At 51.7% G+C, this 26,972-nt stretch overlaps 1 protein-coding gene across 14 annotated transcripts in view; it reads left to right on the top strand.

Annotated features, from left to right (window-relative positions):
- Dlgap1 (DLG associated protein 1) overlaps positions 1–26,972 on the top strand; it is a 758,966-nt gene that overhangs the window by 666,867 nt on the left and 65,127 nt on the right. For 12 of the 14 annotated variants that reach the window (XM_063231906.1, XM_063231905.1, XM_063231904.1 and 9 more), the window contains one exon: positions 23,739–24,097. In XM_063231906.1, coding sequence (XP_063087976.1) covers positions 23,739–24,097 — 359 coding nt within the window. The remainder of the gene's footprint in view (positions 1–23,738; positions 24,098–26,972) is intronic. The other 2 variants (XM_063231907.1, XM_063231912.1) reach the window with 1 other exon arrangement.

Here is a 26,972-nt window from a genome sequence, read left to right as displayed (position 1 = left end):
GCTTTTTCTGGAAAGCCTTGTGTCCTCGGGCCCTCGTGCACCAGGGGCTCCCCGGAATCCTTCCCCGGAGGGTCGGTGACAGGCTCCTTGGCGGCGTCCTCGATGAGCAGCCCGGGCCGCCTGACGACAAATGCTATGTCGTCGCTGGCATCTAGGATGCGGCACAGCGCGGTGTCGTCGAAGCCGTCGGGCGGGCGCAGGGAGATGCCGTCCGGCAGCCCGGTCACGAGCAGCTCCTCGGGGTGCGTCTGGAGCTTGGAGTAGGGCACCGGCACGGACCCCGCGACGCCCAGCGCCTCGGCGTACTTGGTGTTGAAGAGCAGCTCCACGCGCTCCCGGAGCACCCTGGCCGTGTACTCCTGCAGGGTCTCCGCCAGCCACTCCACCAGCCACGGGCCTTCGTCGCAGGGCCCTGGCTGGGGCGCCACCTGCGTCCCGAGGCCGAGGCCGGGGCCGGGGCCCTGGGAGGGCGGGCGGCCCAGCGGCAGGTCTGTCATCTCCTCGCAGGCTGCCAGGGGGCCGGGGACGGTGACCTGCGGGGTGGGCCACCGCTCTCCGCAGGCTGCTGGGCTGCAGGCTTCAGAGGCGCCGCTGTGCTGCGCCCCCGACCCGGCGGAGGTGACGTGGCGTGGGCCGGCTGGCTCCCCGCTCCCCGGGTCTTCCCGAACCCCGCTCCACGAGACAGTCCGCGCATCCAAGCTCCCCTTGACGACGAAGCGGACGTTGTGCCGCTCCTGCAGGACCCGCCTCAGCTTGGCGGCCCCGTAAGAGGAGGGGCGCCGGAAGGGGATATCGTCCGGGAGGCCCAGCACCTGCACGGCGTCCGGCTGGCAGGCAATCTTCGTGTAGGGCACGTGGACCATGCGGCTGTGGCCCAGGGCTTCCGCGAACCTGCTGTTGAACAGGATCTGCACGCACTCCCGCAGGGTGTTGATGTCCCTCGTGTCCCGGATGAAGGCGTCCCACTTCTCTGACTTGTCGTGAACAATGGAGAAGAGAATGTGCTTGGGGGTGTGGACGTTCTGGGAGAGAGGCCTGGTGGGCTTGAGAGGCTTCTGTCCACAGAAGCCAGACACATCCGGGGCTCTGGGGGTCACAGGCTCAGGTACCTGCAGGCCCAGGTCCCAGTTGCCAGTGACAAGGGGACCAATGGGCGCCTCCTGCTTGTGGCCAAGGGTGGCGTGGCCAGGCAGACCAGAGCCGTAGATGAAGCTGGGCACAGAGCAGCTCCACGCGCAGGTGGCAGTGGCAAGATTGGGGACCAGGTCCTGGGGGGAGATGCCATTTATCGCCGTGAGGGGCCGAGGGTGGTGCCGACGATTGAACCTCCCGAGCGGGGAGTACATGCTGTGGCTAGGATCCTGGTTGGCCATGAACACCTTGGGGCTGCGCTTGAGTGACCCAGTCGTCTCCTAGAAATGGGCTCCCCAAATAGATGTTCCCAGGTTCTGTAAGGCTCGCGTCTCTTTTTGGAGTTGATTTGTCTGCAGCAAAGAATTGAATGGAATAAGTGCAAAAAAAAAAAATCTCAGTGCTGGGATTACACGTGTGCACCACGCCTAGCTAGGTGTGCAGTTTTGGCGTCCAGATCTGAAGGAAACTGGGGAGAACTTCTCCATCCAGGTCCTGAGAGGCAGTGCTGGGGTCCCATGCCTCAGGCTGATGTCAGGCCCAGGCATCTTACTGAAAACTTGCTCTAGTTTTCCTGGGAAGGCTGAGTGCAGGGATTTGAGCACTGTCCAACAGTGTGTTGTGTGAGCCTGTAATTAACAGGCCCCAGCCACTCCCCAGCCCACTCTGAGATGTCCTGATTGCCTGCCTCACTCAGCCTTAGTGGGAGGCCAGGCTCTCTGGTAGCCCAGGCTCCCAGGGCAAATGCACTATGCTAACCCTGCCTAGGGCCTGCTTAGAGAACTTCAACACCTCCCACACATCTGAGCTGTGCCCTGGGGAGGACCTCTGGGCGAGAACTAAACCTATTTCTTAAGGACAGGACTTCCCTAGGTCTCCGGTTGCTGCATTTTCTATCACTGGAGCGCAGGGCTTACTTAGGAAGAACTGAAATTCCTCCATTAGTCTTTGCCTCTGTCTTATTACTATCCCTACAAATCACATAAACATGTGAGATGTGAATTTTTCAAACTACAATCGACAGGACGGCTTAGCCCCTGCCCATCGGATAACCACGCACACCCTGAGGTCTATTCCATTTCACTTCAGGCTTGTTTCGAGGATCAATTCAGCTACACTAGTAAGATGCATGAACTAGTTTATGTGCGGTGCCACACGCCTGTTTTCTTAGCACTTGGAAGGCTGTGAAGAGAGGAGTTTTGAGAGTTCAAGGCCAGCTTGCCTTGCATGGTGAGACCCTGTCTCAGAAAAAGCAACAGAAAAGTGTGGCTCAACTGGCGCTTACTAGAAAACACAGATCCCATCAAGATATATGAATATATGTGAATTTAAAGATTGACTTACAGTGGCCGCCTAGACACAGGTATAGAGAGTGCCGAGGTCCGTCTATACGCTGGAGAGCTGAAGGATCAGAGTTCAGAGCAAATCCGTGTCAGGCTGGAGAGTCTATACTGGAAGCCAGGAGACAGCATCCAAAGCAGAAGCGAAGACTGGAGTCCTCCAGAGAAAGCAGACGTCATCCTCCCTCCTTTCCCTTTTATACCGTTCTGGCGATGACCTTCCCTAGGGTGGGTCTTCACCCACTAACCCTCCCTAGGGTGGGTCTTCATGCCCTAATCCTTTGCCAGGCATTGTGTAGACTCTGGAGGTAGATATAGTTATAATTGGATTTCTTTGGAAGATGTCTCTATAAGGGGGATGGGAACGATGGGGAATGTTTAAAAGGAAACTATTTCTAACCATAAGGGGCCCTCTGCCATGAATCCCCCATTGCTCCCAAAGCTCTCACCCTGTCCTGGGCCACTCTGGTCCTAAGCAGCTCTGGAATGTTCTTTCCTGAGCAATATGATAAAAAATGTTCTTTCCTTCTCAGCAATATGATAAAAAATACCTTGGCTGCTCCTGCCTGGTGCCACCCAGCAGAAAGGCAGGCTCGTATAAACACAACCCTGGGTCTTCATCCACCTTGTTCACGGGATCTGGACCGAGCCACTCCTGGCTCTTCCCCATGGCCACAAAAACCGTGAAAGGGAAATGTTTCAAATCCATTCAGGACATCAAGGAAGCCAGGACAGCTCAAATAAAGATACTCGGGAAAGAGGACTCCAGAGCTGCTGCAGGAAACAGCAAGGACAATGGCAAGGGTGTACCGGAGGTGAGGGGGAGGATCGTGAGGGCATGCCTGGCATTCATGGCATTCGTGGCAATGGCCTTTCACTACTGTGCATTTTTTGAAATGGTTGCTGTCTTTTGCTGTCAGAGTGATTGTGCTGCCTCAGCCTCCCCAGTGCTGAGACTCCAGGTATGCTTCATTGCTGTGGCTTACATCTAGATGTCCCACCAAAGCTCATCCAATCATAGGTGGGGCTTTTAGAGGTGAGTGAGTCTGGAGACCATGAAGCTGGAATTAAACCCATCAGTCTGGATTAAGCCCATGAGGCTGGGATTAGGGGTGTGGTGATTACTGTTTTGTTCAGTGATTGCCTTAGCATAGTTCTGGGTGGAATATGAGGTCAGCCCTGCATGTGGTGGCACCCCAAAAAGGACAGGCAGCCTAGAAGGGTAGAAAGGAGAGGCTGCTGCTTTGCTGCCTCCCACCAGGGCTGCTTCTCCTCTGCCATGGTGCCTCCGTCGGAGCCAGCCAACTGTGAATGGAAACCTCTACAAGCTGTGAGCGAAATAAATCTTTCGCCTTTGACTTGTGGGTGTCACAATAGAATAGACTTTCTTGATTTTTTAAATATAGGAACCACCAGGGGTGGTTTGGTGGCACAAGCCTATAATCCCCGCACTTGGGAGACTGAGCCAGGAGAATTGCCACAATTTTAAGGCCAGCCTGCATGACAATGTAAGACACTGTGTCAAAAAACAAAACAAAAAAATCCAACTGCCATTTGATACCCTCCACAGACCTGTGTATAATCACCTCGTCAGAGGCACCACCCCGCTCTGATGTTCTGATCTGTCTCCCTAAGGTGCCTGCTGTCCTATCCCCCTGCTGCCTGACTCAGCCACCCCAGGGGTCGTTCCCAGTCGAACCCTGGACTAAAAAGGCTTGGCTGAGCTTGGCTTTAGTCACTGCAATATAAAAATCAGCAGGTATTTTACTTTCTAAATGTTAAATCACATTCTGAGATGGGTTCACATCCAGCAGTACAGCAGTTGCAGGATTCAAGCAAAAAACCTCATTGAAAGCAAAGAGAATACACAGATACCTCTCCTGCTCACAAGGATTCCACTCAAGTGTTTTTGACTTTTACACTGGTCTGAAAACTATGTATATGGTAGGAACTGTGCTTTGAGTTTGGGTTCAGATTTCTCCCTGGGCTTGTTGCTGAGTTGTATCAGTGGTGGTGAGCCTGTGGCACAGGCGTTATTGTGTTTTTCTTTTAAGACAAAAGACATTAATGTAGCATTTGTTTTTTCTGAACTAAAACCTCAGCATTCGGGTTTAATTGCAGTGTTGGCATTTTGGGATGAACAAGTGGATTTCATGTTGCAGCTTGGCATCAGTGTCTAAAGGTTGCCATCATTGCACTATTGGATGCTTCCCAGAGCTGGGCAAGAACCATGAATTATTAGATCCCAAGAGCAAACATCTGATTCTCTGCAGGAGGTTGTGTTGCTGTGTCCTAGTTACTTTATCATTGTTAGGACAAAATATCAAACACCTGAAGTTACAGGAGGAAAGCGTTATTTAAGATCACAGTTTGTAGAGAATTCTGTCCATTGCTAGCTGGCCGCAAGGCAGGGTGACATTGCAGAGAGGCATCAGGAGGAGAAACAGCCCATGCAGAGCAGGCATGAAGCAGCGAGACTTCCTTCTTCTTTCCCTTCTACTCTATCCAGGCCACAATGCTATTGGTGGGCACCACCACACCCAAGACACACCCACAGCTCTTCAGGAAGTCCATCAGAGGTGGCCCAGAGGCACCACCTCTGAGCACATGAGGCTTCGAGGGTGCTCTGGACACCCCAGAGCACTGGCTGGGATGCTCCATAGGCCGGTGTGTCCAAGGCATTTCCAACTTCAGACATTTGCCATTTAAAGCAGGTGTCATCAGTGTTAACCCCTGTGTAAGCTGAGGCAGGTCTGCATGTGCTCTCATTCCTTACAAATATCAAAGGCCTAAGCATTCTAAGGGGTTGTAGACCTTGTGGGAGGAAAGGTAACAGGGGGCATCTGTGGGTTCAGGGTGATTGTAAGTTTAGGCTCTGATGATCCCTCACAGTAGGAAGAGGCAGAGAGACATGAAAGCCCAAAGGCTGCCCATGGCTGCCTAAGGGGAAAATCCTGGCCCCCACCCCACCCCCAAACTATACCTTACAGTGGGAGTTTGCCAAAGATAACCAACCCCCTGAGTCACTGCCCACCTCCAACTACAGAAGAGCAGCACCTCCGGATACAAAGGGGAGGGTAATCCATTCCTGCTCCCCATTCACCTTCTCAGCCCAAATTCACATCACCTGCATAGTACCAAGAGCACCTAACGGCGCCAATGGCATTTTGAATGACAGTCACCTACAGAAAAAGGAATACTGGCATAGGCCAGAAATAACTTTCCAAAATAAGTTCCCAAGGAAAGTCATCTATTCACCAGGAAAAACAGCTAAGCATACAAGGAAACAAAGTCCCATGAGAGAGAAAACCGCACCATGGATTAACAGTCAGCTCGGGCTGGTCCCAGAACAGACACCCCGCTGGGTGTAAACAGAAGATAAACCTAAGAAGCTTTGCGGGAAATGAGAAGCTATTTTTTAAATGATGAAAAGACATGGCAGGGGAAGGCTTCCTGGAAATTTTTAAGAATTAAGATGGAAAACAGTGGAAAATTCACCAACAAATAAAACTGAGAGGGAAATTAAATAATTAGAAGGTGGTGAGAAATTATTATTCGAATGTCAGCAAAAATGACCAAGATAGGCCAAACATCAAAGATGTCATGGTACACAGGCGGTAGGATGAAAAAAGGAAAATAAAGGTGTGAGAAATCAGAGTCCCCGAAAGAGAGGAGAAAGGGAGACACGGCAAGCGCCGAGGGGATGATTCTCCTGCAGAAGAAGCGAGGACAGACACAAAGAAAGACTGCAGGCCACCACTACCGGGCGGAGCGGACCGTTACATGCCCGGCGGAAGCCCCGGCCCTGGGGCAGCTCAGGCGGTCGGCACGGAGCGACCCCAGCCCGGTCTCCGTGTGGCGGGAGGTGGGCAGGCGCTGGGCTGCTGGGGGAAGATGGTACAGAAGCTCGCAGGGGGCTCTGTCGGCTCCACAAACCCAGGCGGCACACTGAGCCATCCTGCCCTGGCGCTCGCGGGCTCCACAGCCCGCCGTGTGGTCTTCCCTTCCACACGTAGCCCATTCCGCTTTCTCCCAGGACTTCAGCGCTGTGTTCCTGTGCACCACCCACAAGAATAGGGAGCTAAATGAACCTCTTTGCAAAGATAGGAGGACATGGAGAAAGAATGCAGAGCGAGGAGACTAGTAAATGTGAGGGAGAGAATAAATGGGTCTTCGTAGCGCTAAATTGGAATGCAACCCGGTGAGTTTTTGAAGGACAATTAAAAATGCTACATATGAGCCGGGCGTGGTGGCTCACGCCTGTAATCCCAGCACTCGGGAGGCTGAGGAAGGAGGATCACTGCAAGTTCGAGACTAGCCTGGGCTATACAGTGAGCTTGAGGCCAGCCTGAACTGCACAGCAAGACCCTGTCTCAAAAAGACAAAAAAAAAAAAAAAAAAAATGCTGTATATGAACTCTCAGAAATCCTCCTGCTTCAGCCTTGAGTGTCAGGATTATAGTCATGTACCAACAGATTTTAATTGGCTTTTTAAAAAAATTTTAATTGTAGAATCAGGCAACAAATTTCATAAAATAGAATAAGGATTTCTGTAATTTCCTTATCAGGCAGGAGCAGGGAGACCAAACAATAGAAAACTAACTGGTTACGTCAGATTGTTTCAGCATTTTGTTTTTGTTTTTGTGCAAGAACTGGGGCAGAGAGAACTTTATTATTGTGCAGACTGATACTGCCTGTTTGGGAAACTTGTCGCCTCCCTAAACCCCAGTTCTCAGGGGACAGATAAGCCAGTTAGTTTCACCTGGACGCCTGGAACTTCAGTGTGAGGCTCCACTACGCCTAGTGTAAGGCCTTTGCCCAAAACAGTGTCCTTCTGTGCTTCTTACTTAACAAAACCTATATGTGCATCTATAGTAAGATGCATGTTTATTATATTTACATGCAATGAAATTTTGGTGCTGCCACAGAACATTGAAGGTAGACACATCCATCCAAATGTCAATTTAGACAAGACACAAAGAAAAACATGTAATATGTGTTCATTAATATAAAGTCCAACCACCGGTGCACACCAGTAATACCAGCACACTGGGAGGCTGAGGCAAGAAGATCACAAGTTCAATATTAGTCTGAGCATGTTAGGAACTTAACAAGACCTTGCCTCTAAATTAAATTTTTAAAGGACCAGAAATGTAGCTTAGTACAGTGACTCTGGGTTTGACCCCCAGTATCATAAATAAACAAGTAAATAAAACCCAACAAGTGTAATCAAACTATATTGGTTGAGAGAAGAAACAGTAAACCTGTTTTTTAAACTCAGGAAAATACTAGTGGTAAGTGTAGGCACAGAGGTCGCTCACAGGCTGGGAGCATTATCCTGGGTGCTGGTGAACCTGGCATCCTGGGCACACAAATCCCTGGGCCAAGCAGGTTAAAGGAGCGAAGGTTTCCAAAGCTTACGGCCCCTGGGGGTGCAGCCCATGGTGGCTGACCTGGGGGTGTCTGATGGCAGGAAGGGCGGGGAGCCAGAGAGGCAGGGAGAGCTGGAGTCCCCTCCCAGACTGGAGAGGTGCAATCCCCAGTGTGGAGGAGGAGAAAGACAGGAGAAGAGGGGAGAAGGAGGAGGGAAGTGGAAAGAAGGAGAAAAAGAGGAGGAGGAAGGGAAAGGAAGGGAGAAAAGGGGGAAGTTACTGGTAATTATGTTTAGGGCTATCTTTGCGGGAACGTCTGAGTCTTCAGAAGTAAAATGCTATGAACCGCATGGAATTCTCATGCCTTCAAGCCCCCACAGAGACAGCCCTAAATTTTACTACTACTCAACTCCTTGGTCCCCAAGGGTCACACAACCCCAGATTAAACATTTCCCTCTCCCAGAGCAGTCCTGCCCCACCCCAACCCAGGCGACCCCAAACCCTGGCCACCTGTTCTGGGCTGACCCGGACAATGCCCATTCAGGGAGACCTTGGTCACCAGAGCAGAGGCAGCTGTGCTCACTCTCCCGGCTGTTCTGTGTGAGCTTCAGAGGGCACCGCGGTGACTTGGGGGTCTGGGGGGAGGATGAGCCCTGGAGAGCCCCTGGGTGTGCTGTGGGACTTATTTCTTGGCATTTGGGTTATTTTTTCTTCTAGGGTGCACAAGACCTAAACCAGATGTAAAATCATGATCTATCCTTCCTTTTCTGTGTGTTTGTTTGGCTCAATTGTTTGACCTGGGCTCTCTCTGTACCCCAGGTTGGCCTCCAACTGGAGGTGATCCTCCTGCTTCAGCCTCCCAAGTCCTGGGCATCCAGGCAGGTGCAACCCCACCCTTCCATTTAGTTAAACAGAATGAAGAGAACAGATTTGAATTCTAAAGAAGGAGTTTTTCTTTTCTTTTCTTTTTCCCTGTAGTGGGACTCAAACCAAGGTACGCTCTACCACTGAACTATTGCCGGTCTTTTGCATTCCTTTGTGATGTGGTCTTTCGAAGTTCTGCAGGCTGAACTCCCAACTCACCATCCTCCTCCTGCCTCAGCCTCCTGAGTGCTGGAATTACAGGCATGCACTACCATGCCCAGAATTACTCCTTTAATTTAATACTACCAAAATCACTAACTCTGCTTAGGAATCTTTTCCAAACGTCCTTCTCTTTCCCAAGCTAAGTCTGGCTGGAATCAGTTAAAATCTGTGTAGCTTTGTTACGATTTGGGTCTAAATGTCCCCCCAAAGCCTCATGCAGTTTTAGAGGGGGCTTCTTCAGCAGTGGCTGAACCTCCAGTGTGTGACTGATTCGGGATGCAAGGCTGGGATTAAGGAGGAGTGACTGCTGGGCCACTGCTTGGTTGGCACCGCCCTAATCCCAGTCGCCTGGACACAAGACAGGCACAGAAGAGCTCCTCCTCCCCTACCTCTTGTTTTTGCTATCTTGTGAACTACTTCTCCTACGGGATCCCCCTGCCCGCCCGCCCTGTCCGCCATGTCCCTGTGCCTGAGAACCAGCTGACTATGGACTGAACCCTCTGTCCACTGTGAGTTAAATAAACATTTTCTCCCCTAAGTTTGGACACCAAGTATTTCATCTTGGCAAGGAAAAAACGAATTAAGACGTTGACCTTCTGTTGGAAAACAAGTTGTTTTTTAGTGCAATTATTTTTATCAAATGAGAAGTGAGCAGTTTATGATCACAGCCGCCTGCCCTGTTGGGCATAGTTGCTTTTACTTGTTTCTAGCTTCCTAGGTAATGAGATGGACAATTTTGTCTACACGGTGGAAACACGCTGCAGTTTCCCAGGAGTCCTCAACTCGATTGTCAATCAAAGGCCATTTCAGTTTACTGTGCTCTGGGAAGAACTGTGGTTTGGAGCTAGTACTCATTTGCTACCAAAAAAGTAACACTTGCTGGCTGGGCGTGCTGGTGCATGTCTATAATCCTCGCACTTGGGAGGCTGAGGCAAGAGGATCACCATGAGTTTGAGGCCAGCCTGGGCTACATAGTGAGACCCTGTTTCACTTAAGTAAAAACACAATGTGGCAATCATTATCACCAGGCTGTGTTGCTAAGCACGCCTAAAGCTTGCAGGGTGCTTTGCAATTTGCAAAGAAAATTCACCCAGGAAGTGTTCACACTGGCTACCTCTGGGGTTCTCCTGCCCCCTTCTAGTTCCACCCCTTGTGCAGAAGGAGCAGGGAAGGGTCACATGCTTGAGGTCACAGGCCCAGCAACCTGCAGACCTGGGGCCCAAAGTCTTCTAAGCCCTCTGGGCATCAGCTCCCACTTCCTGAAAAGGCTGGACGCTGGGCCTTCCAACCAGCATCCCTTCCCTTACCCCACTCTGGAGAATGCCAACCACTTCTCCTTGGAAAAGTTTTGTTTACTTCCAATACCAATTATAATATGAGTTTCTAACAATGTTGCATGTATATGCCAACAGTTTTTTCAATAATGTATTTCCCAATCCAATCTTTCTTATACTGGCAAGAGAAAGTGGGTGAAAATGACAGGCTTTGAAATATATTTAGGACATATTAAGGGCTTAATGGTACACACCTGTAGTCCTAGCACTAGGGAGACTGAGTCGGGAGGATCACTGTGAGTTCACTGCCAGCCTGGCTTCTGTCTTAGTTACTTTTCTCATTGCTGAGACAAAATACCTGACAACCAAAGTGAAGGAGGAAAGGTTTATTTTCCTCACTTTTTGTGGAGGTTTCAGTCTGTAATCTGCTCAGTCCAAGGCAGGGTGACGTAGCAACTGTTCATGGTGGTGGAAGACAGCAAAATCAGCAAGGAGAGCAAAATGGGAGCGACAAGCCTGTTTCTGTCTCTTTAACTTACACAGACTGCCGGGATTAAAGCAGTGCCAATCCAATCAGTGCCATGATTCAGCAATCACCCACTTTAATGCCAGCCCCTCAATCCTAGCATTAAACAATGAATCAGTCACAAGCTCTAGCTTCAGCTGCCCCCACAAAGGCCCCATTTAATAGACTGAATGAGAAGGCTGGGGACAATGGCACATGCTTGTAATTCCAGCACTCAGTAGGCTGAGGCAGGAGGATCCCCGGGAGTTCAGGCCAGTTTGAGTTACGCAGTGTGTACAAGGCCAGCCTGAACTACACAGTGAAACTCTGTCTAAAAATGACAAAAAAATAAAACCGAAAGTACATGACAGCTGGGCATGGTAACACACACCTGCAATTCCAGTGCTTGAGAGGCTGAGGCAAGAGGATCACCGTGAATTTGAGACCTGCCTTGGCTGTGAAGTGAGTTCAAGGCCAGCCTGAACTCCATAGCAAAATCCAACCACAAAAAGATAAATAAGTAAACAAACAAATAAGTAAATCTGCATGAGGCTTTGGGGGGGACATCTAGACACAAACCATAACAGCTACATCGTAAATTTAAGCCAGTTTGAACTACATAGCAAGGCCCTGTCTCAAAAAAACAAAACAAGGTTGCACGTGGTGGTGCATACCCATAATCCCAGCAACTTGGGAGGCTGAGGCAGAAGGATTTCTGCAAGTTCCAAGCCAACCTGTGCTACAAAGTGAGTTCAAGTTCAGCCTGAACTGCATAGTAAAATTCTGTCTCAACAAGACAAAACAAAACCAAAACAAGGATAAATTAAGAGGCTAGGGGTATATGTGATAGTGGTAGAAGCTTTAGTGGTAGAGGCTTAGCATCCTGGGAACCCACATCCTGGGTTCAATCCCAGCATGATAAAAAAAAGCGGGGGGGGGGGGGGAGCATAGTCTGATGATGGTGGTATAGCTTGTATTTGACAGATTAGGATTTGCACCAGGTCTGGCTAAATTACAGACAGAGCTTTTTACAATGTAGGAGTAAAAAGTAACACTTTTCCTTACCTATCAGTAGGTTTATGGTTCACAGTCCTATAATAAAAGACAGATTAGCCCACTATGATGATGCATGCCCTGTAATCCCAGCACTCTGGAAGGCTGAGGCAGGAGAATCATAATTTTGAGCCCAGACTGGGCAGCCTGGTGGTTTAGCAGAACCCCTTCTCAAAATAAAATACAGTATGAAGGTTGGGGACACAGCTCAGTGTGAAAGCCCTATCCCCAACACCAAAGCAATGATGGAGGACAACAGGGTACAGCCCCATAATAAATTAGAGACAAAACACCCAAAACCCACAAGTTAAAGGAGGTTCATTTCAGTTCACAGTTCATAGAGATTCAGCCCTTAGTCAACTGACTCAGAGCAGGGTGGCAGAAGGACATGCAGAGGAGATGCAGTCCATGGCAGGGCAGACAGGAAGCAATAGGCCTTCCTCCTTTCCCTTTTCATTCCTTCCAGGCTGCAAGCCTATTGGTTGGCACCACCCACACCTAGGGTGGGTCTTCCCTCTTTAGTAAATCCATCATCCACACCCAGAACTATGCGAAGCTAATCAATTGACCAATCTGGTATCACACACATACACACACATGAGATCCAGTCATTCCCCAAAAGCCCAGCCTGTGAGCACAGGAGGCTCTGGGGAGACCTCTGGATGTCAGTCATGCCAGACGGGGACAAGCCCTGCTTGCTCTGAGTCTCCATGGTCTTGCTGTACAGCATCATTTCTTGCTGAGTCCAGAGCATCACCCCTGGCCCTGAGGGGCTTTGGAGCAGCAGGGCAGAGGAAGTTAGCGCATGGTTGCCTGTGGTCACTGTGGTCAGCTCAGAGGTGAGAGCAAAGGGAAGGCACAGGTGGCTTTCCTGCCTCTGGGGTTTCCTCCAGTGCCACAGCAAAGGGTCGGGATGGCTGTCCTGAGCCTTGTCAGCTGTCACCGTGCCATCCCAAAGGCCGTTGGGCCCCTGAGCTGAGGCCCTCTTTGGAATAGAGGAATGTTATTTAGGGAGCTCTTATATAGTGGACTTTGCTGCACAGAAGCATTTAACTCAACAAAGAAAGAGAGAAATAAACAGAGAGCTGCAGACCACCACCCTGCTCAGCTTCCAGCCAAGAGTTAGGACAAAGCTCCCTGCCCACCTGCGACTCCAGCACTGGGAGATGGAAGGCCAAGGAAGGAGAAGGGCATCAGGAGTTTAAGGTCAGCCTGAGCTGCAAAAGGAGATCCTGTCTCAAAAAATAAAACCAAACCCCAAACCTAACCAATGCAGTGGGTAAATGTGGGGAGGCCAGGGCAGGAGCATCATGGCAAGTTGGGTATCTTAGCAAATCATTTTTCAGAAATTTTTTAAAAATATTTTAAAGGGCCGGGATATTGCTGTTGGTAAAGTGCCCCCATATGTGATGCCTCAGTACTAAAAACAAACAAAAGAAGAAAAGAACCACAGCAAGCACCACACATGAGGAGATTTCCAGAGAAGAGGGGTGGGAAGTGATGGCGCAGGAGCGTGACGAAGGGCAGTTCCACAAGACCGAGTTGGCAAGTGAGGAAGGAGGAGGAGAGAGCTCTGGAAGCTCATCCTGCGCTGGACCACACCAATAAATACAAATTTTAGGACAGAGCCTTGGCTGGCAACGCAGCCCAGCAGTATAACACCCGCCCGTGTGTGAGGCCCTGGGTTGGATCCCAGCACTACAGTAGCATTAAAGTGTGGCCTGGATGGTGACGGCATTTACTTTCTGAAATCCCTGCAGGAGACAGTGTCAGAGCCGGAGAGGAGTGACCCTGTGGTACACTGCTCCTGCTAGGCACCCTGGAACAGACACTATAGGCACCCATGAGTTAAAGGAGGGGAGGTTTACGTGGCTCACAGTTTATAGAGGTTTAGTCCATGGCTCGCTGACTCCAGGGCAGGGTGGCATAGCAGAGGGGGCTGGCAGGGAAGAGCTGCCAGGTTGTGGCAGACAGGAAACAGAACGGGGGTCGAGGAGAAAGAAACCCCTCCAGCCTGTGCCCCCAGGGACCAACTCTCCTGGCCTGGCCACCTAAGAGCAGACATAACCCAGCCACTTTCCCAAAGCGCCACCTTGGAGCACATGAGGGTCCTGGAGGACACATAGAGACAAACCCCAGCACCAACACCGCAGCTGCCTGGAAGTTCGACAGCACAGGTGGGGCTGCTGTGGGGACAGCAGGGACTGCGCGGGCGTCCAGGTATGCCAGGCAGTGTGTGCTAGAAACATGAGCGGTGAGGTGAGAGGCTGTGGGCAGTGGGGGCTAAGGAAACGGATGCTCTTGGTTGGAAGGAAGACAGGACAGGCCGAGATCAGGCTCTGCCTTCAGCTTGTGGTGGCAGGAAAATGCCAGGGGCTGTGGCGTGGCTCAAGGGTGGGGCACGTCTCTGGTGCGCACAGGGACTGGAGTTCAATTCCCAGCACCACCAAAAGAGAAAAACCAAACATGGGGAGTTGGAAGTGCTTTTTGATTGATTGACTGTTTTACATAACTGGGGGTTGAACTCAGAGCCTTTGCCCTAAGCTTCGTCTCCAGCCCTTTTATTTTTTATTCTGAGGCAGGATCTTGCTAAATTGCCCAGATAGGACTTGAACTTTGAAGTGTCCTGTCTCAGCCTCTCGAATTGCTGAAAGCAAAAAAGCAATACATGAGGCAGATGCTTGTACTGGCTTATAAATCATAACTTAGCACATCAGAAAACATAAGGAGCTCGAATCAGTTTAACTTTAGATTTTAAAGTATTTGGTATTGGGGGTTTTCGTGTTAGGACAGCAGTAACATCTACACAAATGTTCAAAAACAACTGTAAATCTGAAACACTTCCATTGCAGGCGTCTGTGGTGAGACACTTGCAGATCACAATATCATCGTGAGTTTTTGTGATTTTTCTTTTTCCCTCTCTCTCACTTGCCCCTGCCCCACCACAAAAGGAGGCTATTTCTGTTTGTTCATCTCTGTTTTAAAGAGCAGGTTTTTGCAGAGCGTAGGGGCTACAATCCCAGCGCTTGGGAGGCTGAGGCAGAAGGGTTGCTACAAGTCCAAAGTCAGCCTGCACTACATGGCAAGACTGTGTCTCAAAAGACAAACAAAACCCGAGGGGACAGATGAATGAATGACCACGCTGAAGAGCAGGTCACAGGCGCCCAGTGAAACACGGTACATGATGACCCACACAGAGCTGGGGATACCTTCGGGCCTCTGGGTGTCCTCAGGATGGTGGTCTGGGGTTGTGTTTCCTCCGTCTGTCCACCTGGGCTACCTCCAGTGCAAACCATGACCTGGCCTGAGGCCAACAGCCACTTCCCCTTAATACTGCGGCCTCCTGAGCATGGAGTCTGCAGGGTAAGAGCTGGGGACAGTGGGGGTCGCAGGCCAGAACCCATGTCACCATCACCTGGGTTTCTGAGAAACTAAGGAATGGGGGGCACAGCGGGGTGAGGCTCCCATAGGGGAAACAGGCTTGAGCAACTTTTGTGTCCTGAAGCTGCAGTTTTTGTTAAAAGTGCACATTTAAATCCCGATTTCCTCATCTCCTTTCTACCCATATTGATTTCTTGTATCCTCCATCAGCCGGAAGTCAGAAAGCTTTCCTCAGATTATAAGAGGAGCCCAGGGAATTAGAAAAGAAAATAAACTGGAGGCAAGGAAGTGTAAAGAATGAAAACCAAACCTTTGGGAATTAGAGATGCAGCTGGTGGGGTGAGCACTGAGGCAGAATCTTACTAAGGAGTCCAGCCTGGCCTCTAAATCGAGGAGATCCTCCTGCCTCAGCTGCCTGAATGGTGGGAGGGCAGCCCTGAGCCACCACGCCCAACCAAACAAAACCCCTTTGTAAACCCTCATTATCCACACTGGCCTGTAGGATGCCCAGTTGTCACCCACGAATCCTGCTGAGTTCCCACCTGGAGCCCCAGTTGAGTGGGAGTGGGGAAGAGAACTAGGGTGCAAGCCACATGAAAATCACAGTGCTCTGTGGAAAACTGTGGAAGGCACCTGGGGCAATCCAGGTTCTGTCTGGAGGTGGCGACACAAAGCAGGGAAGGGCTAGAGAGGGGGACGCTGCAGGTGCAAAGCCAGGCACTGCTGGCTGGGACAACAGGAAAACAAGCGGAGGGAGGGTTTGAGCCTGGATGTGGGCAGAGCCAGCCGAGCCCAAGTTCAGAGGTCCCAGGGGAGCTGTCCTGCAGCCAGGCAGGCAGACCTGGCCTTGTCCCCCATTGGTAGCTCCTGTCCTAAGCCTGTAACAGCAGCTTGGGAGGCACCACCCCAGTGAGGTCCAGGTAACAGGCATCTCTCCAAGCATGCTGACCAGCAGGGCACTGTACCTGTTTCCAGCAACACACACAGACCTATATGCGCACCCATTCACACATACTTCACAAGACAACAGGAGGTGCAGTGGAAATTATCATGCAGGATTAAAGATTTTTGAAACATAACTTTATTCCATAAAAGACACATTGCCATGGCTCCCCCTCGTGCTGTACGCATACCTCCCTTGGTCCTGGCCACTTGCTGCTGCCCCTCTGGAGTCCTCCTTCCGGGGGGTCTTGTGCTGTGGTGTGGTGGCTGCTCGATGTCCTGAATGTATTCAAAACATTTCTCTTCCGTGCTCTTCTGAACTTTGGGGAAGAGCAGAAGTTACAGGGTGCCAGGTTAGGTGGTCGAGGACACAGTGTTGCATTTTTATGCGCTGCCCTTCCATCAGATGACCCCTGGCCACAGTGTTTACCATGTTTTATCACATCTCGAGAAGATACTTAGGAAAGGGGACTTCCAGAACAGTGTGATAAATGTGTTGGAAATGTGGGTGACTCAGGGCTATGTGTGTTTTACTGTAACAGACTGAGGTGATGCAGGTTCTTGCTATGTAGTTCAGACCAACCTTGAACTCACTATGTAGCCTTGAACAGGCTGGCCTTGAACTCATGGGGATCCTCCTGCCTCAGCCTCCCATGTGCTGGGATGACAGGCATGGGCTACAATAGATTTTTTAATTGCAATACTCACTGTGTTTCAACAACACCTGGTACTTTTCCTAAGTACAGTGCTGTCTGATGCTTTCCATCAAATCATCTTCTAAACGTCGAAGCTGTGTGGCTGGCTGGGTTGATTTCGTGACTGATTAATAAGTCACAATGAGGAAAAAACATTAGGTCACCAGGAGCTGGACAGACGTGAGAGAGGAAGCAGCTGTGACTCAGCAGGGAGCAGATGGTACATGGCAGGATCCAGGGACAGGACATAAAGGGGGCGAAAAGGCCACGACTGAGTCCGGGGGGCTGGGGATATGGAGGCGAGGAGGGACCGTGCCTGGCACCAGGTGCAAACCAGAAGATCTGCTGGGAATGGAGAGATCGACAGTGTTTTCCAAATGCCTTTAATTTTTGGTTTGTGTTTTGTGTTTTGTTTTGTTGGTAAGCGCATGTTTTCCTTAATCACAAGCATATTCAAAAACAACATGTTATAAGGCCAGGAAATATCAGGGTTTATTAACAGAGGGACGCACAGTGGCGTGACCAGGAGGCACTTAGGAGGCAGGGTGGGCTCGGGTACCCAGCCAGGCTGCCCAGGTGGATACAGGGGCTCATTCTTGGGATGCCCCCGGCGAAGTGGCTGCAATCACACATGGAACTGTGTCACCAGCTCAGGACCCTTGATGACACATGCTGTGGGCGCACCCCAAAAACACAAATGCCATGAGCTTCTCCCAGGACCTTCTGGGGCCCCCTTCCTGCCACGTCCCAGTCTCCCAGCTCACGGTCAGCAGAGGTGCCTCTGGTGAGAGAGAAGCCCACCCTGGGCGAGGGCTGGCAGCAGGTTTGTGGCTGCTGCTCGGGGAACTCCTGCCCCTGCTGCCTGGACCTAGAGCCGGGTGAGTCACCGCTGCCCCCGAACTTCCTTCCCCGCCAGCCGGCCAGGAGGTGACTCAGCCACTGGATTTAGCAAGGAGATTTCTCCGCTTCTCTACCGTCACCGTCCTGGGAGGGGAGGCGCCCAGCTGTTGGTCTCCCACCCTGGAAAACGTTTTGCTTGTTTGCCTTTTTAAATCCAAAGAGGGGAACAGTTTCCTGCCTGAGCCGCAGACCTCTCTAAAGAACAGGCAGCGCCTGGTCACCTGGGCAGAGGCTGGGGCGCCTCCAGGGCTGTGTGATCGCCTCTCAGCCACTTGCAGGTGACAGCTCGCCTTAACCAGGACCGCCCAAGGTGGGCGGGACCTCAGGCTGCTTCCTGTTCCATCCACTGGGACCTGGGCCAAGCCAGAGGTGGTGACAGCCACCACCTGGGCCCAGTCCGCAGCAGGATGGTGACAATTCAGCCAGGACACAGACACAGACACAGACACAGAACTTGAAGGACAGCATAGCATCCTGGGGCTTAGGAGCTCGGTGGGTTTATGGCGAGAGCCTTTTTTTGAATACTGCGAATTGAACTCAGGACCTTGCACTTGCCAGGCAGGTGTTTATGCCACTGAGCTGCACCCCCAGCCCCAGAGTCACTTTCTCAGGCTGTGAAGGTCTGCAGCCTTCTCATTCTCATTTTACTCACTAGGTGGCAAGTGCCCTTCCCAGTGCCCTGGGGGCTTGTTTTTGCCCATTTGGGGGTTGAATCCGAGCCCCAGCCAGCCTGGGAGCGGGTGGTGTAAATGCAGGCTGGGGGCATGGGGAGTAGAAAAGATCCCCCGGAGACATGGGACATAGCTGGATGATGGTGTCCTGTGGGATCTGTGTTTTTCTGTTGTTTTTGTTTTTTAAGACAAGGCTTTCATTATCACTTCAAGTTGAGGCTGGCAGTGATCAGCCTGACTCAGCCTCTTGGGTGCTAGGGTTATAGCCATGTGCCACCGTGCCAGGCTTCAATGGTGTCGTGCCCAGGTGCTGGTCCTCCCAGGGCATCCTGGGGAGGGGGTCCTCTGGAAAGGGGGCTCCAGGAAGGAGGAAGGGGAGCTGGAGCATGTGGCAGCTGGATAATGAAGAGCGCCTGTGCAGCCGGGCCCTGCAAACCCAGGTAATTATCCTCACCAGGGCCAAGCCCGCAGGAAGGAACGCCAGGCCAGGCGATTTCTTCCAGCCCCACACATCCTGTTTTCCCAGGTCTGGAGCTTTCAGTTTGCCACTGGAGTGGGAGGAGTCACGGCGGCAGGGGCGGCTGCTAGGTCATCTTGGCCTCTGCCCTGATGCAGCTGGCTGGACCCAGGACACATGCAGATCCTGGGTTTATTTCTATTTCACTTTAATTAATCTTATTTTTGTGGTACTGGGGACTGAGCCAGAGACTTCATACTGAGCTACATCCCAAGTCTTTTCTCAAAATTTCAAGTTAGCGCTCCTCCTGCCTCAGCCTCCCCAGGGCTAGGATTACAGGCATGCACCACTGCAGTGGCTTTGTACACAGCCTCTCACCCCTCTGAGACCGGCAGATGAGCACGTAGGCCCCATGCCTGGGGGAAACCAGGACACTTGGCTACCTATGCAGTCTCAGAGTGGGGACTGGGCATCGCCCTTGACTGGCAGGGGGTCCCACTCCAGCTTTGTCTTAGCCCCCATTGGGCAGGTAACAGTAATTTTCGAGGTGTGGTGGCTTACGCCTGCAATCCCAACCCTTGGGAGGCTGAGGCAGGAGGATCGATACAAATCCAAGGCCAGCCCCGAGTGCGTAGCGAGATCCTGCCTTAAAGAAACAAATGAAACAAAAGGAATTGGCCAGTCCTGGTGCGCTTAGCCAGCACATGACCGGTCCAAGCCTTAGAGCAGGAAGGCACCGGGGACAAGAGGTAACCCAGTCGCCCCTTGGTGCCCGGGGGGGCTGGGTGAGGACTCCAACCCACAGACACAGAAGTAGGCGGGTCCTCGAGTCCCTCGCACTGGAACTGCGTGGAACCACACACAGCCTCCACACCCACTGCGACGTCCTCCTGGCCCTCTCTGTCCACTCTATCCCCGACAGATGCAGACGCCTCGGGAACAGCTGCTCTGTGGAGCTGCCCAAGGAGGGAGGACAAGTGTCTGGTTACGCCCAGGACACTGCGAGCTTGGGTCTGAGTGTTTTGGATTTGCAGTTGGTGGAACCTGCTGTGGACACAGCCTGGCTGCCCTGGGACTCCAGGGTCACCTAGGGCGGCCGTGCGGTGTGCTCTTTCCGCATCCGCTCCTCCCTCCTGCGAGCCCTCCCCGCTCTCCAGGCAGCCTCCTCCCTGCACTGCTCTCACCTTTACAGAGCAGCATGTGACACACAAGTGCGAGGCAGTGTGGTGACCCCCAGGACCAAGACAGCGTTGCCTGGCCCTTTGCTCACCGTGCTGGCCCCCAGGCCTGGGCACTGAGCCGAGCTGGGCCCTTTCATCTATTTTCTTGAGACTGAGTCTCACTAAAGCGCTAAGTTGCCCAGGCGAGGCTCTAATTTGCAGCCCTCCTGTCTCAGCCTCCCATCATCCCGGAATCACAGATGTGCACCACTATACCCACTCTCACCTCCCGATTGTCACATCCTTCATGAATTCCTGTCCCTCAGCCTGGTCAGGGAAAAAGCTAAGGGAGAGCACAGGATTGAGCTGCTGAGCGGTTACATCTGAAGAGAAAAGCAGACTCCCCCGGCTGCTGGCACAGCCGCCTGCCGAGGTCTTTCAACAAGCCCGGGTCTGCCCAGCCCTGCCCCGGCCCTCGGGCTCGGGGAGCAGCTGCCCAAACAGGAAGCCACAGTGACTGCAGCACCGACCTGGTGGCTGTCTTCCATCCTCGGCCAGGGAGGCCCGCGGGCCTGGCACAGGGACGGTTTGGAAACGCACTGTTACACGCTGGGGAAAGTACCTCAGGGCCCGAGAGACAGCAACGTGTGTCACTCAGTGGAGGAAATCACTTCATTAGGTGATGGGACCATGGGAACTCAGTCCCTGCAGGTGCACCAAGGCACTGTCACTCATGTGCTGGGGACACAGGGACACCTGTGGGACAGGCCGGGAGGGAGCCATGAGGGCAAGGCCCCGTACCAGCCCAGAAGCCACACCTGTGACACCTGTGCCCCATGCCAGGGAGGCCACTGGCTGAGCTACCAGGAGACCACGGTTATGTCCGGTTTTGTGGTCCTTGGGGTAGAACCCTGGGGCTCCACACTGAGCCACATCCCCAGCCTTTTTAAAGCTTGCTTTTGGCACAGAGTCTCCCAGGCTAGGTTTGAACTTGCAATCCTCCCACCTCGGCCTCCCGAGTCTGGGATGACGGGTGTGCCCCACCACGTTAGTTCCTGAGTTGGTTTTTAATCTGGATTCAGTATTCACGCAGTGGCTCTGTCAGTGAACCGTCCACTCTCACTGTACCACTTTGGAATTACTGATTTCAGGCGACCAAATTTTGGGTTTCACATCCGGTAACCCTCGTCTCTAATGCTTAACTCCTCATCAGAGTTCTGTAGAAGCCCACACAGGGGCTGGGTGCTAGAACGTTTGCCTAGCAGAAGGGAGGCCCTGAGTTCAAGTCCCAGTGCTGCAGAAAGACAGGGAAAAGCATCCACGGTGCGAGGTATAGACTGACCCTGCTTGGAGCCCTCCCGTGACTGGGACAGTCTGATTTAGTTAACCAGGGAGCTTCCCTGGGGCAGGTCACTTTGATATGAACTCCAGGCTGGAAGCAAGCAGAGGAGCAGCCAGGTGAGATACACTTCCCGGCCGTGTGCAGCAGGGACGGGCAGCGGGGCCAGAGCTTCCAGGGCCTGAGGCAGGCCTTGCAGGCAGGCTGCGGAAAGCCAGCAGCACGTATTAGAAACGCTTCAGGCCCCAACAGGTTCCCCATCCAAAGGGCCCATCCAGGTGAAAATGCAAAATGTGCTTCGCTGGTAGCACTCACCCAGCACTTGGGAGGCTGAGACAGGAGGATCTCCGGGACCTGGAGGCCATCCTGGGCTACATGGTGAACTCAAGGCCAGCCATGGGCTGCAGGAAGCCTAAATATTAATAATCCTCACTGTCATCAGTGCCACCAATGGCCGTGACATACAAGTTCATCACAATTCGTGCTTTTTAACTCGCCACTCGCCCCCTGGGTCTGAACTCAGCACCTTCCCACTGAGCTGCGTCCCCAGTCCTTTTTAGGCCAGGGTTTCACTAGGTTGTTCAGGCAGGCCTGGAACTTGCCATCCTCCTGCTTCAGCTTCCCGGAGTGCGGGGATTACAGCTGTGCACCACCACGCCCGGGTCCTAACTGCTGCTTTTAAAAATTCCTCAGCTCCAGCTCAGAGGTTCCCCTCTGCAGGAGGCGACGCACTGCCGTGAGGTGCAGACATTAGGACACAGGACGCTCTGGTCCTGGCTGCCCGCTCTGCTTTAGGAAACCGCGTCCAGCGTTTAAGCCCGGTGTCGTTGCGGTCGCAGCCAGCAGGGGCGCGCGAGTGGTTTCAAGGCTGCCCCGCGGCTGCGGTCTGGTGCGCCCGCGGCGTTTGCAGCCCCGGGCCGTGCGGGCGCGCTTCTCTCTGCAGGGACACTAACTTGGCGATCCGCCCTCCCTGGAGGTTTGCGCAGTGCACTCACGGCGGAGCAGCCAGGCGCCTCCGGAAGCCGCAGTTTTGTAGCAACTTGTTGAAACAACTTGGTGCCTCTTAAAAAACGGTTGCGCCTGTTGAAAGGAACCTTTCCCTTCCCGCTGTCTCCTTGGAGAACAATGCTGGCCAGGCTCGGGGAGCTGCGCTATCGCCGCGCGGATCTCGGCCCGGAGGGACGTGCCCGGGCCCGGGAGGAGGTGGCGTCAGGCGGCGTCTGGGAGGCGGCGGCGGCGAGGATCGCCCTGGCCCTGCGTGCACACGGCTCGCCTGCTCGCAGTGGTCACTGCCAGGGCGCTTTGGGGGGTCTGGTCCCCGTCCCCGCCTGCCTGCCTGCCTGCACAGCCAGGCTCACCCGGAGGTGGCCGAGCCATCCCTGCCTCCTCCTCCTCCGGCCACACACTCTGGGTGGCCTCCATGTAGACAGCTGGAAATATTTTGAAACAAGGTAGTGATTTTTCCGCGTGTGTTCTGCCTAGTTTCTCTCCACAGTTTTTTTTTTTTTTTTTTTTTTTTTTTTTTTTTTCCTCCCCTGGTACTGAAGGTGGAACTCAAAGCCTTTGCGCAGAGCTGCAGCCCCAGTGCCTTTTTTATTCATTTGCTTTTCAAAAGTCTGAGTTAATTGTCTGGGCTGGGCTTGAATACGAGGTCCTCCTGCCTCAGCCTCTCAGAGCGCTGGGATGACAGGATGTGCACAGTGTTGACCACTTCAAGTTCATCATCCACTAATCCTGCACAGAGACGGAGACGTTGGACCCGGTGGCCGGGTGGCTCCTGGGAGCTCCGGTGCAGGAGTTTGGGCGTACAGCGACGGGTGTGTAGTTCTGGGCCTGACTTCCAGCCCGGCCAGAGTGACTTCAGGTGGCCCTCGCTCCTCCCCAGCCTCCGTTTCCATCAGTCCCGCAAGGACGGCGGAATCTTCCTGATGGCTCTTTCTTGTTGGTTTTTACTTTTTCTGAGCCGGAGCCTCTCTGTGTAGCCCAGACTGGCCTTGAACTCCGGGATCGTTCTGCCTCAGCCTCCCAGATGCCACGATTACAGGCATGTGTGCCCCCTTCCCAGCCGGATGTCGGTGCAGGCTGTAACCTCCTTCGCTTGCCAGGCTGGGGGAGACTGTCTCCCGGCGCTGGGCCCTTTCTCCCACTTCCTGCCGTGTGCGCGTCCTCCACGTGACCTCAGTGAGCAGCTTGGCAGAGCGCGCGCTCATCCGTGGTCCCCCTTTCTTCCGAGCCTGTGCTGCATCCTGGGGGCTTCCTGCGGTGTGCCTGTCCTCTCTGGGGCCTCTCCTGAGACGCATTTCAGGGGTCGCCGCCTTCTGGCCTTCCTCCCCTGGATTCTGTGGGTGTCACTCCCCGAGGCGCCCCCCGCCAGGCGGCCGGGGCTGACCCGCGTGCGCCGGAGTCACAGGTCTCTGTTTTCGTGTCTTCCAGTGTCGTCTTGCATTACGACCTATAAGAAGACTCCGCCTCCCGTGCCACCCAGAACCACCACGAAACCTTTCATTTCTATCACAGCCCAGAGCAGCACGGAGTCCGCGCAGGACGCCTACATGGACGGGCAGGGCCAGCGCGGCGACATGGTCAGCCAGTCCGGCCTCAGCAACTCCACCGAGAGCCTGGACAGTATGAAGGCCCTGACCGCCGCCATCGAGGCCGCCAATGCCCAGATCCACGGCCCCGCGAGCCAGCACATGGGCAACGGCGCCGTCCCCGCCGCCAGTGCGGCCGCCGCCCCCGAGGACCGGAAGAAGGATTTCAAGAAGAACCGCTGTCTGTCCATCGGGATACAGGTAAGGCTGCTCGCCTGCGGGAGGGGGCCCCAGCGAGGACTTGAGGCTGGCGTTTCCCTCCGGAAAATTACTCTGCTACTCACTTTACACACACCTTGAAGAACACAAGGAAGGATTAGGAAGTGTTGCAAAAATATAGATATAAAAATTCTTGAGCGGGGCATGGCCTTGTACACCTGTTATCCCAGCACTGAGGAGGCTGAGGCAGGAGGATCTCCATGAGTTTGAGGCCAAGCAGGGCTACAAGTGAGTTCAAGGCCAACCTGAACTACATGCTGAGACCCTGTCTCCAAAAATACACAATTAAGTAATTAATGTGAAGTATTAGAAATATCCTAATCAGAATCAGAAATCTGACGATCAACTCTTGTTTTCAGAAGTTTCTTCTGTTATTATCTTTATGAACCAAGACACAAAGCAAGAAAGCAACATGAAATGACAATATTCCAAAGAAGGGGAAAAATGACTTTTATTTGTATATAACACAGATGTCCACCGAGATAATTGAGTAGGAACCTCGAAGTAGAATTTGCAAAAGTAGGAGAATACAGTGAAGCACAGAAAAATCAATGACAATCAGTTCATTATCACTTAACAGGAAACGCAGTGGTACAGCGAGAACTGACCCACCCACGACAAGTTCTTTCTCTTTTTTTTTCTCTTTTCCCCTTTTCATGGTGCTAGGGATTGAGACCAGGGCTTCACAAATGCATACACGCTAGGCAAGTGCTCTACCACTGAGCTACATCCTCAGCCAGTTAAACATTTTCTTTAGAAATAAAATCTTATATTCCGTTGCCTGGCTAGACTCTCCTGAGCTAAGGAGATCCTCCTGCCTCAGCCTTTCAAGTAACTTGGAGCACAAGCAGATGCTGCATTACCTGGCTCATTTATGGTCGTAATGAAAACCTGCAAAACAATAAGAATAAGCTTCTGGAATAATATATATCACCTATCTGAACACAATATGAAAAGATCCCTATGTAAAATGTAAGTCCAGAATACATGGTAAATTATTTAATATTCTTGTGCAAGAATGCTCCATGGTGTAAAAAGAGCAATTCTGTCAAAACTAATACAAATATTTAAAGAGATTCCACTGAAATGTCAGGGTGATTCTTATCCCTCAGGAGAAGCCAGTAAGATTTCATAATTTGGGGCTGGGGATTTAGCTCAGTGGCATAAGCACCTGCCTTGCAAGCAGGTGGTCATGAGTTCGATCCCCAGTACCAATAAAAATGAAAAAGACAAAAAAAAAAAAAAAGATTTCATAATTTGATACTGACGTTTACTTAGAAGTTCATTTCCCAAATGAGCTGTTGCTTTGTTTTTAATCAAAAAAGCAGACCCACAGGAGACCTGCTGTGCAACATATCAAGGTTTATTAAAATATCGTGTTAGGAGTGAGGAGAAGAGAGGCAAATCAGTGGGCATCAGCGGGCCCACTGACGGAGGCATTTTTGTATATATAGGCAATATGGGGCAAGCCCGGGACAGAGTAAAAATAAGTAGGAAAGGAGGATGAGTTAATAATGGAGCAGCTCAGCTGACGGGAGGCCGGAGCCCCTCAGTGTGATGGGTGTTTAAGAACTAAGCTGGGTGCGATGCCACACACCTGTAACTGGGAGGCTGAAGCGGGAGAATCCCAAGTTCCAGTCTCGGCAACTTAGAGATTTAGCCAGGCTTTGTCTCAAAATAAAAAAGGGCTGAGGCCAGAGCGAAGTGTCACAAAATGAAACAGGAAAGCATGACCCGGGCATGGTAGCACACAGGTAATCCCAACAATCAGGAAGCAGAGGTAGGAGGACCATGAGCTCAAGGCCAGCCTGGGCTACACAGTGAGACCCTGTCTCAGAGAACCAGGAAACACAGGGGGCAGAGAGATGTGAAGGGAGAAGGGGAAAGTTGGCCAAAAGTCAAATGTGAAAAAAAAAAATACCCAGAACCTGCAAAACAAAACAAAACACAGGGGCCAGGTGTGACCTGTGATCCCAGCACTCAGGAGGCTGAGGCAGGAGGATCACTGCAAATTTGAGGCCAGCCTGGACTACATAGTGAGTTCGAGGTCAGCCTGTACTACATGGCAAGATGCTACCTCTGAATATAAAAAACAAAATGAAACTCCAAAATCTGAAAGCTAGAGATGAGAACATAATGAGATTCTCTACTATGAAGAACAAAATGCATACAAGGAAGGTAAATGAGAGAAAAATGTTAGTAATATATCAGAGAAAGGATTTAGGGTCGTAAGAGACATGAATAAGAAAATTAAAACATTGAGGACTTGCACTTTCTAAATTATATATTTCCATATTTTAATTTTGTACAACTTACAATAAATTGCTTTTTTGTCTAAAAATAATTCATTAATGATGGGGAAGGAAAGCTTAATTGTTCCAAATATTCCTAAAATTTCCTTCCAACTTGGATTGAGGGGGATAGATGGGAAGATTTTCTCTCTGAGCTTTAATACATAGCTACTTAACAAACTAGTGACAGATTTCAAAGCCAGTTCTTTACTATGAAAGAGGAAGAACAAAGTCTGTAGTTTACAGTAATAGATTACTACATAAATTCCCTAATATCAGCACTATGTGAGTCTTCCAGCAGCTACAACTCTAATGAACAAATTCACCGTCTTTGTTCTGTCTGGCATCTGTTGGCACACAGCCTCCAGGGTGCACGCCTCACACTGCACCCTCCTGGCGTTGCACTCACAATAAGGACACACAGGTGCCCTCTTCACCCATGGCTCTGGATTCACACATTCAACAACCATGCATCAAAAATATATTTTTAAGAAAATGCATCTGTGTGGAGCCTGTGCAGAATATTTTCCTTGCATTATTTCCTAAATGATGCAGTAGCATTGCTA

This window comes from Cavia porcellus, unplaced genomic scaffold, assembly GCF_034190915.1.
Source record: "Cavia porcellus strain 051 isolate PalLab524CR breed Dunkin Hartley unplaced genomic scaffold, mCavPor4.1 scaffold_20, whole genome shotgun sequence".
Classification (NCBI taxonomy): Eukaryota; Metazoa; Chordata; class Mammalia; order Rodentia; family Caviidae; genus Cavia; species Cavia porcellus.
This window is presented reverse-complemented; position numbering and strand designations above follow the sequence as displayed.